The 17,831-nt window shown below is 48.2% G+C and overlaps 1 protein-coding gene across 1 annotated transcript in view; it reads left to right on the forward strand.

Annotated features, from left to right (window-relative positions):
* The first annotated feature begins 246 nt into the window (after positions 1 to 246).
* CWC25 (CWC25 spliceosome associated protein) overlaps positions 247 to 17,831 on the forward strand; it is a 23,891-nt gene continuing 6,306 nt past the window's right edge. The window contains exons 1-8 of the mRNA XM_077779296.1: positions 247 to 408; positions 3,025 to 3,197; positions 10,123 to 10,359; positions 12,463 to 12,532; positions 13,490 to 13,617; positions 14,340 to 14,403; positions 15,051 to 15,262; positions 15,629 to 15,724. Coding sequence (XP_077635422.1) covers positions 391 to 408; positions 3,025 to 3,197; positions 10,123 to 10,359; positions 12,463 to 12,532; positions 13,490 to 13,617; positions 14,340 to 14,403; positions 15,051 to 15,262; positions 15,629 to 15,724 — 998 coding nt within the window. The 5' untranslated portion in view covers positions 247 to 390. The remainder of the gene's footprint in view (positions 409 to 3,024; positions 3,198 to 10,122; positions 10,360 to 12,462; positions 12,533 to 13,489; positions 13,618 to 14,339; positions 14,404 to 15,050; positions 15,263 to 15,628; positions 15,725 to 17,831) is intronic.

Genomic DNA, 17,831 nt, shown 5'->3' on the forward strand with positions numbered 1-17,831 from the left:
GTTGCCATGGCAACAGGACGGCGGGGCGCAGCCCGCGACCGACTGGAACCGGACCGAGCGGGGGCGTCTCAACACAGCCAGCGCTCGCGAAACCGGGTGACGCGCCAGCCAAGAGGCCCCAAACGTGACCACAAGCGTCGCAAACCTGGGCCTCAAATCACTACGCGAGCGCTCCTGCGTGTCAGAGTGCAAAACGTCATCATCCCGCGACGGCGACGCAGTAATAGGACGCCCTCCCGGAAGTGGCCTCGAGAGCTGGCAGTCAAAGTGGCAGCCGGTGGCCTCCGAGACCAAATCCGGGGAGGTTGCAGCTGAACGATTTCTCTGCGTTTCCTCTGGCTCCCTGCTCAGTCCCCCAGGTCCGCGCAGAGAGGAAACTTCTCCGTCGTCATGGGGGGCGGAGATCTGGTAAGTGTGGGAAGCCTGGGCGGGAGAGGACCGAGCGGGAGCCGGACCGGGTCTGGGGACGGAAATTGGACAGTGTGGGAGTGGGTGACCATGGCTACACAGCCGTGCTTTCGCGAGAAGGGAGCCGTAGCCTCGGAGAGGGAACCGATCTCTGGGGCCCCGGAGGGACCGGGCGGAGACTTGGAAAGGTGTGCGAAGTGTGTCGCCAACGGTGGCGACAGGTGTTTCTGTTGTTTGTTGGCGGGGACCCTCCCGGCTGGAAATTCTGGGAGGGGGTGGTGGTGATGGTGGAACCTTGCCTACGAAAGGAGGCGGATACCGAGTCACGCAAGCTTTACTTTGTATTATCTTGTCTTGGGACCCTTCTCTCTTCCTCAGCTGGGAGTTCAGTCATATTTTGGGCTATAGTAGGAGTGGTTTGTGCCCCATTCTCTTTGTCCTTGGGTCGGATCCAGGGGTCTGTTTTAAACCGGAAGGGATCTTCCTCGTGTCCACCTTTCTGACTTCCACTCCTTGTCAGTGCTTCACTCTGATCTGTAGTGACAGAAGTTTCTTCTGAATTTATAGCACTTAAATATAAGTGGTGTGGCAATTTCTTTTGAACTGTGTAGTTCATTTGTAGGGTGCTGAAGCCCCGGATAGGGCAAAAGACCCACAGGGGTACAGTGCAAGGTCAGAGAGATGCTAACCTCTTGAAAGTGTGGCCGATTGAATCAGCAAATAGATCAATTTCACTTATCCAGTATCTGTGTTAGAGTTTGTTAGGTGTTACTGATTAGAATGCTTTCCAGGACTCCAAGCGCCATACGCTTTAGTGTATTATTCAGGTAACTGCATTTAGGGACAGGAAAGCTCTAATTCAATGTTTCTCAGCATTGGCACCATTGACATTTTGGGTCGGTAAGTCTTGGTTTTGAACTTTTTAAAATTTTTAAAATTTTTTTCATGTTTATTAATTTTTTTGAGACAGAGAGACAGAGCATGAGCTGGGGAAGGGCAGAGAGACACAGAATCTGAAACCGGCTCCAGGCTCTGAGCTGTCAGCACAGAGCCCAATGCAGGGCTCGAACCCACGGACCACGAGATCATGACCTGAGCCAAAGTCGGATGCTTAATCAACTGAGCCACCCAGGCGCCCCTAATTTAATTTTTAAAATTTTATTTTAGAGAGAGCGAGCGTGAGCGCCTGAGCAGGGGAGGGACAGAGGGAGAGGGGGAGAGAGAGAGAGAGAGAGAGAGAGAGAATATTAAAGAGGCTCTGCACTGAGTGTGGCTTAATCCCATGACCCTGGGATCATGACTTGAGCTGAAATCAAAAGTCAGATGCCCAACTGAGTGAGCCACCCAGGCACCACTCTTTNCTGATGGTCCTATGCACTGTAGGATGTTTAGCAGCATCCTTGGCCTCTAGCCACTGAATACCAGTAGCACTCTTCTCTGGTTGGGACAACCAAAAATGTCTCTGGACATTGCCAGTTGTGGAGTGCGTGGGGGGCAAAATCACCCATGTTAAAGGAGGGAGAGGAAGACCAGTGGGACGAGGCTAGGGATGGGATGGGGATAGGGGACTGAGTGACCTGATGAAGGGAAAGGAACGACAAGGAGGAAGGGGGAAAAGAAAGAAAAGAGAGCCCTCATTGACTGAATACCTTCTACATGCAGTACCTTGTGTGGGTTTTCTCATTTAGGCCTCTGGTCTCAACCTCTCCCCTCTCCAATCCATTCTTCACATGATCACTAGCCATGCCTGCATATGGCTGTTTAGTGTTTCCTACCGTCCACAGGATAAAGCCCACTCCCTTTACATGGTTTCTAAGGCCCTTACCCTATTCGTGTCTTAATTGGTTTAGCTGGCTTCATCTTGGACCACCCTCATCAGCTTGTCTGCCGTGTTTGGCCACACGAAATCATTTGTACTATCTTCTTTCTTGCCACTGGGCCTGCAGTTGTGTGTGCTGTTCCCTCTGGAAATCTGCCCCGACTCCCCCCTGCTTCCTAATCGCTGGGCTAAATGATAATTGTCCTTAGATGGTCCCTTCTACCAGGAAGCCTTCCCTGGTTGGGAAGCTGAGCCAAAGCAGTGGCTTATGGGGGAGAGGGAGAGGAGAAGCATTCTTGAAGTGCTTCAGGGTGCGGTGTGAAGGGGAGCTCAGAAGCAAGGGGAGATTCCCAGGAAGGAAGGGTGAAAGAGGTACTCGGTGGGGTTGTAAACCACAAAAGGTTAAGGCGGGTTAAGTGGACTCAAGGGAAGGAAGATCGTGTTCGTAAAAAGGGAGGTCCCCTGCCAAAGGCACTTGGCTTCTGTTGCCTTTCAGAGTTTACCCCCCCCACCTCTCTGCCCACTCCCCCTTGACTGTCATCACCAACCCTTAGTTCAGGCAGGGCCAGTGGGAGTCCCAGCCATATGCATTTCAAGTGAAAGGGGTTCACAGGGAATCCAGACAAGGCCTGAAGCTTTACACCCGTGAACGAAACCCCTGGACGGGGGGGAGACCGTNGAAGGATGCCTGGCCCTTAGATGTCTGCTTTGGCGTGCGCAGGGACCCGAGGGGTCGGTGGCGGTGCGGCCCAGCCACCCACTCCCTGTGTCGCTCCCCCCCTCCTTTCATCCCCCAGAACCTGAAGAAGAGCTGGCACCCGCAGACACTGCGCAATGTGGAGAAGGTGTGGAAGGCTGAGCAGAAGCATGAGGCGGAGCGGAAGAAGATTGAGGAGCTGCAGCGGGAGCTGCGGGAGGAGAGGGCGCGGGAAGAGATGCAGCGCTACGCCGAGGATGTCGGCGCCGTCAAGTGAGTGGGGAGCCGGGGCCGCGGGGAGGCGGCGGGGCTGCGCGTGTCCCGGTGTGCAGGGCCCTGCAGCCGCCTCACTGCTTGCAGACCTGCTGGTTAGGAGCCTGGGTTTTGGAGTCGGCCCGACCTGCGCGCAGCCGAGGCTGGCTTTGTGTGTGCCAGGCCCCCTGCGTAACCGAGGGCGGGTTCGGGGCCTCCGTTAGCTCAGTGGGACCGAGGGAGCGAGATAACACCCGAGGGGCCTGGCGTGGGCCCGGCTTCTGGCAGGTGACGGGCAAATAGCCCTGCGTGGGCATGATGGCCTGCAGCCCGCCTCTCGCGTGTGTCCAGGTCTCAGACCTGCCCTGGTTCATGTAGGGACCGCAGACTCGCTGCAGGGGGCGCACCGAGGGCTCCTGGAAGGAGGTGGACGGGGCGTCTGACAGTAAAAGCTACGGGGCCGCGGACAGGCCCGCTCGGTTTGACCCTCCTTCTGTTTGCTCTTGTATAAACAGGGCAGGAGTAGCAGGTGATCGTCAGGGTGCCCGCCTCACACAATAAGGTGGGACGGCGTGTGTTCCGAGAAGAATAAAAAGCACTAAACGTACAGGGCGTCTGGAGTTCCGTGCAAGCAGCACGGGGCCGAGAACTGAGCAGTCAGCACTGTCTCTTTGTTCGTGTCCTCGTGGGCACGTCCCCGGGGCGCCGCACTGCACACTCTCCCCACCGGGCATCTAGGGCTCTTCCTCAGTACTTCGTGGCAAGAGGATCTGTGACATTCAGCGTTGTGTGCGTAGGTGAAAACTTAGTTTCATGTCATGCAAATGGCGTTATGGACATGGTGCCCTGGCGACAGACACATTCTTTCAGGATAATGGATTAGGGGGAAGGCCCTTCTGACCCCAGTAGGAAATTTGATATGTTTAAATAAGAGTTTCAGGGGCGCCTGGGTGGCTCAGTCCCTTGAGCATCCGACTCTTGGTTTCGGCTCCAGTAATGATCTCATGGCTTTGTGGGTTCAAGCTCTGCATCGGGCTCTGCACTGACAGTATGGAGTCTGCTTGGGATTCTCTCTCTCCCTCCCTCTCTCTCTCTCTCTATTCCTCCACCACTTGCGCTAGCTCTGTTTCTCTCAAAATAAATTTTATTTTTACATTTTTTAAAATGTTTTATTTATTTCTGAGACAGCGTGAGCAGGGGAGGGTCAGAGAGAGAGGGAGATACAGAATCCAAAGCAGGCTCCAGGCTCTGAGCTGGCTGTCAGCACAGAGCCTGACGTGGGGCCTGAACCAATGAACCATGAGATCATGACCTGAGCTGAAGTCAGACGTTCAGCCGACTGAACTACCCAGGCACCCCTCAAAAGAGATTTTTAAAAATTTTGAAAAAAATAGAGTATTACAATTAAAAAAAAAAAATTATGTCTTTATTTTATTTAGTGAGACAGAGACAGAGAGTGAGTGGGAGAGGGCCAGAGAGAGAGGGAGACACAGAATCTGAAGCAGGCTTCAGGCTCCGAGCTGTCAACACAGAGCCCAACGTGGGGCTCAAACCCACAGACTGTGAGATCATGACCTGAGCCGAAGTCGGATGCCTAACCAACTGAGCCACCCAGGCGCCCCTAGAATTTTTAAATACAACAAAATATATTTATACATTAATATATCAAAACAGATAAGAGCATGAACTTTTATGTTTTTTGTTACTGTAGACACACATTAAATTATTTTGCTTTATATTATTTATGTAAATTATGCATATAGTGAGTGAGAGTGTGTGTGGGAGAGGGGCAGAGGGAAAGAGAGCGAGACTCTTAAGCAGGCTCCACCCTCAGCACAGAGCCCAAAGTGGAGCTAGATTCCACAACCCTGTGATCATGACCTAAGCTGAAATCAAGAGTCACTCAACTAACTAAGCCATCTAGGTGCCCTAATTTTTTTTTTTTTTTAGGTAAATTCTGCCCCGAACATAGGGGCTCAAACTCACAGCTCTGAGATCAAGAGTTGCATGTTCACTGACTGAGCCAGCCAGACACCTATGTTATAATTTAATGTAAATAGGGGCACCTGGATGGCTCAGTTGGTTAAGCAACCAACTTTGACTCAGGTCATGATCTCATGGGTCATGAGTTCGAACCCTGCATCAGGCTCTTTGCTGTCAGCTCAGAGCCTGCTTTGGATCTTCTGTCCCCCCTCTCTCTCTGCTTTCCTGACTCTTGTGTTCTATCTCTCTTTCAAAAATAAGTAAACATTTTTAAAAATGTTTAACAAAAAATATTAATTTAATGTAAATAAATTTCACACATTCAGGTTAATTCCTGGGCAGCTTATAAGGTGAACCCACATTGTTCTATGTGAAATTTTAGACTTTGAGAACCCTGGATTTTAAAACAGATGCCAATTTTAGATTCAGTACTCATTAGTCATAAGAGTTTGCTTTCCCACTAACCAAAGGTTAAAAAAAATTTTGAAATTCTCTCTTTTTTCTTAAGATTTAATTTTAAAGTAATCTCTATACCCAACATGGGGCTCGAACTCACAATCCCGAGATCAAGCATTGCATGCTCTTGTGACTGAGCCAGCCAGGTGCCCCTTGAAATTCTTGTTCAGCAAAGCATTACACATCAAATGCCTGATGTGTCAGAAATCTGGACTTTGCAGAGTCTAGGTAATGAGGTGGGAGTATCTATATACAGCTTCAGAGCTGGGAGCTAAATGTTTACCCTTTGCTGACCCTCCTGCCTGCTTCTCTGTTGTGAATAGGAAGAGGTTGATTTTATATTCTTTTTTTTTTTTGCCCCCTCACATATCCTCCAACAGTATAAAACACAGAGATCAGCATCTACATCCTTTTTTTTTGGTCTTTACTTCCAGATGTATTTAATCATCTGCTTGTCCATCTCACTGCTTTCTGTAGTTCCTTGCATGATGGCATACTTTTAATATATCCTATAAAATGCCAGTAAGAACCTTTTACTCTCTAATGATTCACTTCCATGGGTCAGATCATTCTTCTATGTTGTGATGCATTGCTCAGAACAAAGAGAAACCTTAATACACGCGTTATCCTGGATGTCCGGACTCCTCTTTGCAATAGAATGTTGCTTTAGTATTTACTGATAATGCTAGAAAATTATGTGCTCGGGGCGCCTGGGTGGCTTAGTCGGTTAAGCATGACTTTCGCTTGGGTCATGATCTCGCGGTTCGTGAGTTCGATCCCCGCGTCGGGCTCTGTGCTGACGGCCAGCTCAGAGCCTGGAGCCTGTTTCAGTCTGTGACTCCCTCTCTCTCTGACCCTCCCCTGCTCACGCTGTCTCTCTCTCTCCTAGAAATAAAAAAAAATTTAAAAAAAAAAAAAAAAGAAAATTATGTGCTCTAGCCAGTGGTCTATTTCTGTGTTTCTCAACCTTTGCCCTTTAGAGTGTTCTTGGAAGATTAAAGATGGGAGTGGTTCTCTAAGAATAGCAGGAGGTATGTGGGGCAAGGGCATCTGTATCTCTTAAGAGCTCTTGGCGATCCTAATGGGCAGCCTTGACCGAGAACCTGGTCTGTGTCCGTAATGATAGCACCAACAAAATTCTACAGATCATTTTGCTCTGACGTGGCTTTTCTCCCACGTATCTTCTCATCTAAAAACTCAAAGTTAACAATGAGAGAAGGCGGTTACTAGCTCTGTCTTAGACATGGGGATCTGGAAGTAATCTGCATGGTGATCCCACCCGGTTAGTGGCGAGACCAGGGTCTCAGCTGCTCAATGTATTCTCTTACCAGAGGGCCTGCGCAGGACTGATACTTGTTGAGTCCCTTCAGGACTCAATGGTTGGGGCGCCTGGTTGGCTCAGTCCATTGAGCATCCAACTTCGGCTCAGGTTGTGATCTCGCAGTTTGTGAGTTCGAGCCCTGCATCAGGCTCTGTGCTGACAGCTTTCCTTCATTTACTTAGCTTCTTCCTCATCCCTGGCTGCTCTCTCCCTTTATTCTCTCTCTGTCACAGTGTCTTTATTCCTACAGTGACGCTTGTCTGCTGCTGGCCCCAAGTCCCTGCAGCACGGGCTTAGCTCCCGGTGCTTAGCACCGCTAGGGAATTTGTGGGCCGCTGTGCCTCAGAGTAGCCTGTGAGCAGCCCGGCTGCCTGAGTCTTTTCTGTTCCCTGGCCTCTGCTGTCTGGCTCCTAAGAAGTAGCAGAGCAGATGTTTACAAATGGATACATGACTGTTTATCTCCTGCCTCCCCATCCCCGTTAGTGGCGGGTGGGTGTGCTGAGGCACAGTCCCTCCAGCCATCTTTTAAAGCCCCCCTGCCCCAGTCACCAAGACCTGCTTTTCTTTCCAAACGTACTGCCTCACTCAAGAGCCATTGGCTATGAAATGGCAAATATGGCACACGCGATCACCAGGCAGTTAGCTGGGACTCACAGGTGAGTAAACTGTGGTTCCTGCTACCCAGGAGTGTAAGAAAACCTGGTGGGAGAGAGAAGCACCTACATAGCTAAAAAGGGCCAGTCAGTGTTTACTTAGTGCTTCCTTTGTGCCATGCACCCTTCTGAATGCCTTAAAAACAACTACGGTCTTTAATCCCCAACAAACCTGTGAGGTAGGTACAGTTGTATCCTCACTTTACAGGTGAGGACACCAGGGCTCAGAGAAGGTGTTCGGCTTTAGAGCTGGGACTCAAATCCATGTTGCCTGACTCCAGAGCTAGCGCTCTTAACAGTTATGTTGATTATATGGCCTTTCAGGAAAGTGAGCTTCCTAGAATATTCTAGGCACCACGGATCTTCGTACTCAGACTTCCTTAAGATCTGATGTGGTCTGCCTTTCACAATCAATTCTTTTTTTTTTTTCCACCCCAGCCATGGAAGTCCCAAAGGAAATGATGGTCATGTTTCCCTGTTATTTGCCCTTTGTCCTTCATCTTCTAAGCACTTATTATATATTTTCTTTAAATGCTGTTGGAGGGGCACCTGAGTGGCTCAGTCGGTTAAGCGTCTGACCTCGGCTCAGGTCATGATCTCATGGTTCGTGGGTTCTAGCCCCATGTCAGGCTCTGTGCCTTCAGCTCAGAGCCTGGAACCTATTTCGAATTCTGTGTCTCCCTCTCTCTCTGACTCTCCCCTGCTCACGCTGTCTCTATCTCTCTCTCAAAAATAAATAAAACATTAAAGAAAATTAAAAAAAAATAAATGCTGTTGGACATTTATTTTAGTCACAAATACAATCCAAGTGTGGATGAAGAAATGTTTTACCTTTTTACACCTTATCCCCTTCCCCTATGTGCTAAATGTCTCTTCATAGCCTACTTGGCCATAGTTATGCTATGGCTTAAAAACAGACTGTCCCTTGTCTTCCCAAATCCTTCTTGAACTATAACTTATTCTGTTAAAGAAGGCCTGGGAAAAGAAGTCCTCTTGGCATTGTCCATATAGTCTCCAGTGGGGAGGGTGGTAACCGGGTTGAAGGCAGCTGGGAGGAGTCTTCAGCAAACTAAGGACCATTGAGAAGCTGCACAAAAGCAAATCTTGTCATCCGGATACTGGCTCCTCCAGTTAAACCATCACCCATCACAGCTGACCCAACAGCCATGGCCACTGGTCCATTTCTGGCTGCCAGTGTGGCTCCTATCAAGGCAGCTCATGTGATGGAGTTCCAGAAGTCTTCTTTCCCTCTATCTCGAACCATCCAACAGTCCATCGTGGAAAACAGACCTCCCCAAACCACAGAGCTGCCTCCCAACTGTGGAGGCCTGATTTTAATAACCATCAAAGTCTCTTGCTGTCTCTGGTTTCTTCTACCTGGAGAATGGTAAGAACCTTTAATGGCTTGAAAGACCCCACTACCTGTGTACTCATCATAAAAGCCCCACCGCAGTCTTCCAAGTTCGCCAGGGCATGGCCCTCGCTGTCCTCCATCTTGACTCCAGTGGCGTGAGTGAGGCTGGGCAAGGTGGGTGGAGCCCGACCCCAGGAGCCCACAATCCATTTTTAACGATAGACTATAGTGTTTCTCAAACCGATCCTTTTGATAGGAAAAAACCAAAACCAAAACTAAAAGAATTATGACCCTCCATTATTGGTTTAAAGTATTCTTATTAAAAAATGTCCAAAGACATAAGTAGGAAGACATTCTTTATGCTCACAGTTGGCATGTAATCTTAAACAAAAATAAATACACCAATTTTAAAAAGCCATATTCAAAAAGCATTGAATTTAACGTTACAGAGAATATTATTTTTGAGGAAACTACTTAGCTGCTTGCAGTGTAAACATGCCATTGGCTGCTTTGGCACATGCACTTAATTTGGGGTGCCTTTACTGTCTGTTATGTGAAGGTTGAGTTTTCCCACCATCTTTTTTTTCTCTCAGAACCACAGGGCCATATTTGTTCGGCAAATATCAGACCTAACTGGGCCCCTCTCTTGTGACTGAAAAGCATAATTTCCTTATTCAGTTATCTCTGGTCTTTTCTCATTATCTTCTCAAATGTAGAATTGCGGCTTGTGCCCACGTGATGGTAGGCTCCGAAACACACTTTGAACACCCGCATCCGTGGTCCCTGAGGCTGTTCTTGGTCATGAGGTGACGCGGACTCTGTTTATTGTTCCAGATTTTCCTCGAAATGAAAGCGTAACATAAGGCCTTTGTAAAGGAGGCTTGGGAAGCCCCAAACAAAGGTCTGTGCCTCAAGTTGAAGGTTACTTTCTCCACAGAACTTGCTGTAAGTGTGTGGAAACGGTCTCTCCGCTCGGTGGTAAGCCCCATGCCAGCAAGCACCGTCTCTTCTCATGCGCCACGTGGAGCACAGTGCTTAGTCCCTACTAGGTGCTCGGAGAATGAGTCCCGCTCTTGCCAAACTGTCAACTCTCCCTCGTGTTCGAGTTGTATGCGTAGGTCTGCAAGAATATTTGTTTCCTTTGATTTTTTTTTTTTTTTTTTTTTTGTCTTGAACTAGGAAAAAAGAAGAGAAGCTGGACTGGATGTATCAGGGCCCTGGTGGGATGGTGAACCGTGACGAGTACCTGCTGGGGCGCCCCATTGATAAGTACGTTTTTGAGAAGATGGAGGAGAAGGAGGCAGGCTGTTCTTCGGAGACGGGGCTGCTCCCAGGTTCTATCTTTGCCCCCTCCGGCGCCAATTCCCTTCTTGACATGGCCAGCAAAATCCGGGAGGACCCCCTCTTCATCATCAGGTACGGATGACGGGCTGGGGACGGTTGTTTCCCATAGTTGCTCTGCATGGCTTTTGTCTGCCCTGTAAAAGGATTGGTCTCCATTCGGGCTCCCTGATGTTGGGAAGGAGGCTCCCTCCAGTGTGTCTTATCCAGGCCATGTGATAAGAGACGGCAAGTGGACGAGGCCAGACCAGGTTTATTCATTTACCTTTGGTCCTGGAACAAAAATAGGGGTAAGAAGCAAGTAAAGGGGTGCCTGGGTGGCTCAGTCAGTTAGGTGTGGTTTTGGTTCAGGTCATGATCTCGCGGTTCGTGGGTTCGAGCCCCGCGTCGGGCAGGCTGGCAGCTTCTTGGAAATTTGGGGATATGTATACAGTGAGATAAGTGGGTGAACAAACCTTCTACCCCCCAATCCCTCCTTTTTTGTGCAGCCAAACCCTTTAAAAAGAATCTTTTTTGAAACCCTAGTATGTAACATATCAAAATGGAGTTGCATTTTGCCATGCGCATTAATTTGTTTGGTTTAATTTGGAGGATTGTATTTCAAGTGGATAAGGTTGAACATCGAAAAACATATGTCATTTTTATTTCTTCTTTTGAAAACATTTTTAAGTTATTTACATATTAAAGGTATTGAATAGATACATGTAAAGGTATTGTATAAAAGTTTATTTCTTTTGAGAGAGAGAGTGTGAGCAGGGGAGGTGCAGAGAGAGACAGAGAGAGAGATTGAGAATCCCAAGGAGGCTGTGTGCTGCCAGCTCAGAGCTTGACTCAGGGCTTGAACTCAAGAAGTGCGAGATCATGACCTGAGCTGAAATCAAGAGTCAGACGCTTAACTGACTGAGCCACCCAGGCGCCCCACCATTTTGTTAGCCTCTTAAAATTAATTAAATTGTGGTTAATTGTGTCAGCTGTGCTGACAGGCTCAGAACCTGGATCCTGCTTCGGATTCTGTGTGTCCCTTTCTCTGCTGCTCCCCCACTTGCACACTATCTCTTTTAAAATAAATACAGTAAGAAAAAAAAGTTTTTCACCTTACAAAACTGAAAGTCTTTCCTTGTGAAACAAGAACTCCTTGCCCCAGCCCCTGCGAACCACCATTCTCTTTTGTGTTTCTGTGAGTTCTACTACCCTAGGAACCTCATGTAAGTGAAATCATACAGTAATTATCTTTTTGTGGGACTGGGTTATTTCACTCAGCATAGCGTCTTCAGGGTTCATCCATGTTGTAGCATGTATCAGAATTCTCTTCCTTTTTAAGGCCAAATAATATTCCATTGTATACATTCTGTTTGTCTCTTCATCTGTCAGTGGACATTTGGGTTATTTCCACGTTTTGGCTATTGTGAATAATGCTACTATGAACACTGATGTACAAATATTGTGCATATTATTTTATAAGCTTTTTTCACCTAATTATAGCAAACATCTTTCTATGTCACTATGTTTCTATAATGCTATTTAAAAAATTTTTTTTTTAATGTTTTATTTATTTCTAAGAGAAAGGGAGAGACAGTGTGAGCAGGGGAGGGTCAGAGAGAGAGGGAGATACAGAATTTGAAGCAGGCTCCAGCCTCTGAGCTAGCAGTCAGCACAGAGCCTGACGTGGGGCTCGAACCCACGAACCATGAGATCATGAGCTGAGCCTAAATCGGACGCTTACCCAACTGAGCCACCCAGGTTCCCCTAAACAAAAATATTTTTAATGTTTATTTTTGAGAGAGAGAGAACATGCGAGTGGGGGAGGGACAGAGAGAGAGGGACACACAATCTGAAGCAGGCTCCAGGCTCTGAGGTGTCAGCACAGAGCCCAACGTGGGGCTCAAACTCAATAGCCATGAGATCATGACCTGAGCTAAAGTCGGACGCTTAACTGACTGAGCCACCCAGGCCCCCAAACTCACTCTTTTATACCACAGGGAACCAGTGTGGACTTACCCCACACCATTCAGTCCCTTCTGCAGATTTGGGGAAGATTTCTGGCTTCTACACCATCATGTAGCCTGTCTGTATTTGGAAAAACAATTGCTAATTAGACTTGTGGAGAGTAGAGTGAATGACTTATCCCCTTCCCAAAAGAGATAGCCATGATTCTTATAATTCCCTCTTTCTCTTTAGGAAGAAGGAGGAGGAGAAAAAAAGAGAGGTGTTGAATAATCCCGTGAAAATGAAGAAAATCAAAGAATTGGTAAGTAGTGCATCAAATAGGCACCAAGAGTGTCTTTTAGCTACTTCACGTGAGAACTACTCACCATTCACTCTTACTTTGTGAGAGGTAAAACAGAATGGCTTTTATATTTTGACTTTTAGAGACCCTTTCTTGGTGATTTTATGCAGTCTTCGTTATCAAGCTTAATTAAGCTTGATTTCCTCCTTTATGTTCTTTGGTTGGAAAAACACCATTTGATGTCATTATTTTATTTTATTTTTTTTAGAAAAAGGGCAGGGTGGGATAGGCCTGTGGAAGTCCTGATCACACAGTGTGTTCAGGGGATCAGGTGGTATCAAGTCTCTAGGGCCCATGTATCATTCACGTGACATATTCTGCGATTGTGTTTTGGGTTAACTGGCAAGGAAAATGTAAAGGTTGATCTTGCAGTCCCTGATTGCTTTCGGTGGAGCTTGGAGTTCTTTTTGTTTATTTGTTTTGTTTATTTATTTTTGAGACAGAGAGAGACAGCACAAGCAGGGGAAGGGCAGAGAGAAAGGGGGACACAGAATCCGAAACAAGCTCCAGGCTCCAAGCTGTCAGCACAGAACCTGATGCGGGGCTCAAACCCATAAACCATGAGATCATGACCTGAGCCAAAGTCAGACGCTTAACCGACTGAGCCATCCAGGCACCCTGAGTTGGGAGTTCTGAAGACAGATTGGAAATTCCTAGGCACCAGTTCTGGGGATGGTTTAAAAATACAGACTCCTAGCCCCTCTCACCAGAGATTCTGCTCAGCAGTCTAGGAGCTGTTTATATACCACCAAGGTTAAGACTTGCCCCCTCTTGTTGACACGGAAACCCTGCTAGCATCTTGGGCCTCTGTAGTCCCAGAGGCACTGAGTCAGGTAGTTGGGGCACGAACCAGGCCCCTCAGAGGGACCGACAGGGGTCGGCATGATCTTGCGTGGTGCTATTCTGGGTGTTTTGTAGTTGCAAATGAGTCTGGAAAAAAAGGAGAAGAAGAAAAAGAAGGAGAAGAAAAAGAAGCACAAGAAACATAAGCACAGAAGCTCTAGCAGCGATGGGTACAGCAGCGACGACGAGCGCAGCCGGGGGAGGTGAGCATGGTGGGGTGGGCCCCCCCTCACTGACTCATTCACTCATTCATTCCCTCATGTCGGCAAGGGCGGCTGCTCTCGGCTGGCAGCTGCCAGACACTGGGGTGCAGCGGTGAGCACTCGTATGTGGGCCCCGTGCCCACAGAGCTTGGCCATCTCACACCAGAGTTCCTTGGGGGTCTTGGCACGGCTGCCCGTAGCCTTGTAGGTCTTAGCTCAGACGTCCCGGATGTGACTTTCAACTCAGCTTGTGACTCCTCCAAGACCGAAGTGGGTTTTATATAAGCCCTTTTCCTCCCTCCCTCCCTTCCTTCCTTCCTTCCTTCCTTCCTTCCTTCCTTCCTCTCTCTCTCTCTCTTTCATTCTTTCTTTCATTAATGGGCCCATCTGGGCCCATTCTGCATGTCTTCTCCGTGGGAACAGTGAGCACTGTCGCCGCTGACTCACTCATAGTCCCTGGAATAGCAGCGTGAGGTGAGAGGAGAGTGTGTTCAGGCGCTGGGGCTGAAAAGCCAGGCCCGCGTGTTTTCACAGGAAAAACACGACTGTGCTGATGCATCTTTCGGCAAAGACAGTCCAGAGAGAGAGCCACGCTCCCAAGGGATAGCAGAAGTGGGGAAGGTCACGTTTGAAGCAGGAAGAGGCACGTTTCAGCACAAGACGTTTAAACTGGACCTTCATGCGTTTTCTTTTTCCAATGAATGTGTGCTTTAATCTCTTAGAGCTCAAAAGAAGATGGCAGATTCTTCCCCTGTTTTGTCCAAAGCCCCTGGATACGGCTTACAGGTGAGGGTGTGGGCATCTCCGAGGAAGTGACGGTGGGCCGGGGAACGTGCTAACTCAGAGCCTTTGTGGACAGAGAGCGTCTCTAGCAGCCACTCAGATGTCCCGTGGGAAGCGGGAAGTGTAGGCAGCCAAGGTGGGGACCGCGGGGGAACTGGCCCATTCCTTTTCCCTGAGTCTCTGACCGGGGCTGGGGGCCCTCTGAGCGGAGAGTCTAACCCACCAGTGGGGCCCGCAGGTGATCTGCCTGTCCCTCTGCAGATAACTTACAGGAAGTGCAGGCATTTTAAGCTTCCGGGTTGATGACTTTTGACAGATGGACATCCCTCCGGATTCCTTTTTCTCTTAGTAGGTCTACCCTTAGGTCCTGCTGTCCATGCTCCGTCTCCTGCCCCTGCTCAGGCTTTGGGGGAAGTGCCAGGCCTGTGGAGGTGGCTGGGTGGGGACATTCTCTTAGGGGACACTGCAGATAACTTTGCTAAGTTGGAGTGGTTCGCTGCAGTATCTGTGTGATGGGCACGGTACGACCGCTTGGCTTCGTACAGCCCCCCAGTGCTCACTCGTTTCCTTATGTTACTGCATCTCCTCCTGACCTGCACATTCGCCTCCAAACACCTTTTCTTCCTTTCCTCCTTTCCTTGATGCTACAGATCAGGGACTCCTACCACAGCCAGGGACCGCAGAGTCCTCTGCCGCCCAAGCAAAAGGGAATGCACGGGTTGAAGAATTATTCCAGGTCCAGAAGCTCCTCCCGCTCACCTCCCAGACATGCCAACAAGAAGAGCACCAGAGAAGCGGGGTCCCGGGACAGGAGTTCTCACTCCCCAGGCAGAAGGTCACGGTCCCCAAGGCCAAGCAAACCGTGAGTGTCGCAGTTCACTGGGAAATGGCCTGTAAGTGTGGGGACTGCTCACCGCGCGTATTTCTGTTCATTGATTTTTCCAAATGCCTTTGCTTTACTTCCTTTATATCATTTCCCCCCACCGCCACGTAAACCTCAGGCCCCCAGAACTACATGTTTCTATATGTAGGATCTTTGGAGTGAGTTTAGTATCAACCGTTCTGTATCTTTACGTGTTTGTTTTTCTTCCGTCCCCTGCCCTCTGTTCTCTTCAATTTGGATAATTCTAAGACTGTTGGCTTTTCTCCCATTGTTTGAGGGACACGATAAAAAGCCCCCGTATTGAAAAGGCTCTTCTCCTTTCTGCCCTCTGTGTGTCTGTCCCAGGCACAACAAGGTCAACAGGAGAGAGAGAGGCCGCACTAAGAGCCCATCGCCTAAAAAAGAGGTCTATCAAAGGCGCCATGCTCCTGGATATACCAGGTGAGTGAGTCAAGAGCCCCGTAAGTGAACTTTAGACTTTGCGGGCCTGAGTCTCGGAGTGGCTCAAGGCATGNCAGGCTCCAGGCTCTGAGCTGTCAGCACAGAGTCGGATGCAGGTCCCGAACCCATGGACTATGAGATCATGACCTGAGCTGAAGTCGGACGCTCAACCAACTGAGCCCCCCAGGCGCCCCAAGAGTGTTCCTTTCTTGAGGCATCAGCTGAAGGAGAAGGAGGGTGCTCTCCTTGAGGGCAGACACCCTAAGATGGACTGTGTGTTTGAGTTGGGCGTGTGATGGCTTGGACACAACAGGGACATAAAGCCCTGGGACCTGAGGGGAGGTGGCTGTGCCCATGAAAAGCTGTCCCTTGGAGCCTCTCTTGCTCTTCGGAGAATTTAGAGGAGCCGGGCAACTCTTGTGGACTTCCTTTTACTCCCCAAACAAATTGGCTATGCTTTAGAATCACCTGGGAAGCATAAAAAAGAAAAAAATCCCATTACCCAGCTATACCCGAGCCCTACTACATCAAAATCTCTTGGAGTGGGCTCAGACATCAGTATTTTTAAAGCTCCCGTGATTTCAGGAGGCAGCCAACATTGAGAACCACCGAGAGTCTATACCCACCTCTTTTATTCACCGTGTTAAAAGAGAGGCAGACCCTAAACTTCCCTTGTAACTCTCTCTTTTTTTTTTTTAATGTTTTATTTATTTCTGAGAGAGAGAGAGTGTGAGCAGGGGAGGGTCAGAGAGAGAGGGAGACACAGAATCTGAAGCAGGCTCCAGGCTCTGAGCTAGCTGTCAGCACAGAGCCCGATGCGGGGCTCGAACCCACGAACTGTGAGATCATGACCTGAGCCGAAGTCGGATGCTTAACCAACTGAGCCACCCAGGGGCCCTAGTTGACTGACAACTTTTAAAAGCATGTTATATATTTCCCTGTCTTCTCACATAGAGTATGTTATGCAGAATTGAATCCATTATTAGTTGACAGTTTTTCAGCTGTACTGTAATTCATGCTGCTCTTAGGGTAGATGCTCGTGAGTGTAAATATTTGTTTCTGTGTTTTAAGGCTGTGGTCAGCATGCTTTTTCATATCTTGCTTTGTTTTTCTGTCTCTGTTGCCATCTACCATCACTTTAAGTTTACTTATTTATTTTGAGAGAGAGACAGCACGAGCAGGGAACAGGCAGAGAGAGAGGGAGAAAGAGAATTCCTAGCGGGCTCCACACTGTCAGCACAGAGCCCAGTGTGGGGCTTGAACTCATGAACTGTGAGATCATGATCTGAGCTAAAAGCAAGAGTCGGATACTTAACTGACGGAGCCACCCAGGCGCCCCTCACTTTAGTTTGTTTTATTTTATCAGCCTTCCTTATTTCCCTTACAATTTGTGTTGAATTGTGTGATTTAAATGGTTTAGAGCCCTCAAGACCTGCCTTCCCCAGGAGTAAAAGCACAGAAACTTTAACGTGTAGATTTTATGATTTCATTGTATGTTTGGTTTGGTGTTCCAAGTGGTCAAGGTTGTTTTATGTAATGAAGACGATGCTGAATTGAGAAAAAGAAAGATTATGGCCATAATCGAGAATTCTGTGAGAATTTTTTCTTTTATATGTATATTTTCCTTTAATTGTTGATCTAAAATGGCTTTTTTTTTTTTAATATCTTTATTTATTTCTAGGAGAGAGAGAGAGAGACAGCATGAGCAGGGGAGGGTCAGAGAGAGAGGGAGACACAGACTCTGAAATAGGCTCCAGGCTCTGAACTGGCAGTCAGCACAGAGCCCGACGTGGGGCTCGAACCCACAAACCGCGAGATCATGACCTAAGCAAAAGTCGAACGCTTAACCGACTAATCCACCCAGGCGCCCCTAAAATGGCTTTCTTAATGGCTGAAAAGATGAAGCTTCTCCTTTGTCATGAGATGCTGAATTTAAAGTAATTTTTATGGGCCAAGACTGTGTTTTTTCTTGTAAAAATTTTTTTGGGTTTTGTGTGATTCCCATTTAAGTAATATTATTTTTGATTGCTTTTGAATTTCTTACAGGCAACACAGCATTTTTATAATTTAAAAATGTGTGTGCTCAAAACAGACAAAAAAACCCCAC

The sequence above is a fragment of the Crocuta crocuta genome, unplaced genomic scaffold, assembly GCF_008692635.1.
Source record: "Crocuta crocuta isolate KB4526 unplaced genomic scaffold, BGI_CrCroc_1.0 scaffold68, whole genome shotgun sequence".
NCBI classification, from domain to species: Eukaryota; Metazoa; Chordata; class Mammalia; order Carnivora; family Hyaenidae; genus Crocuta; species Crocuta crocuta.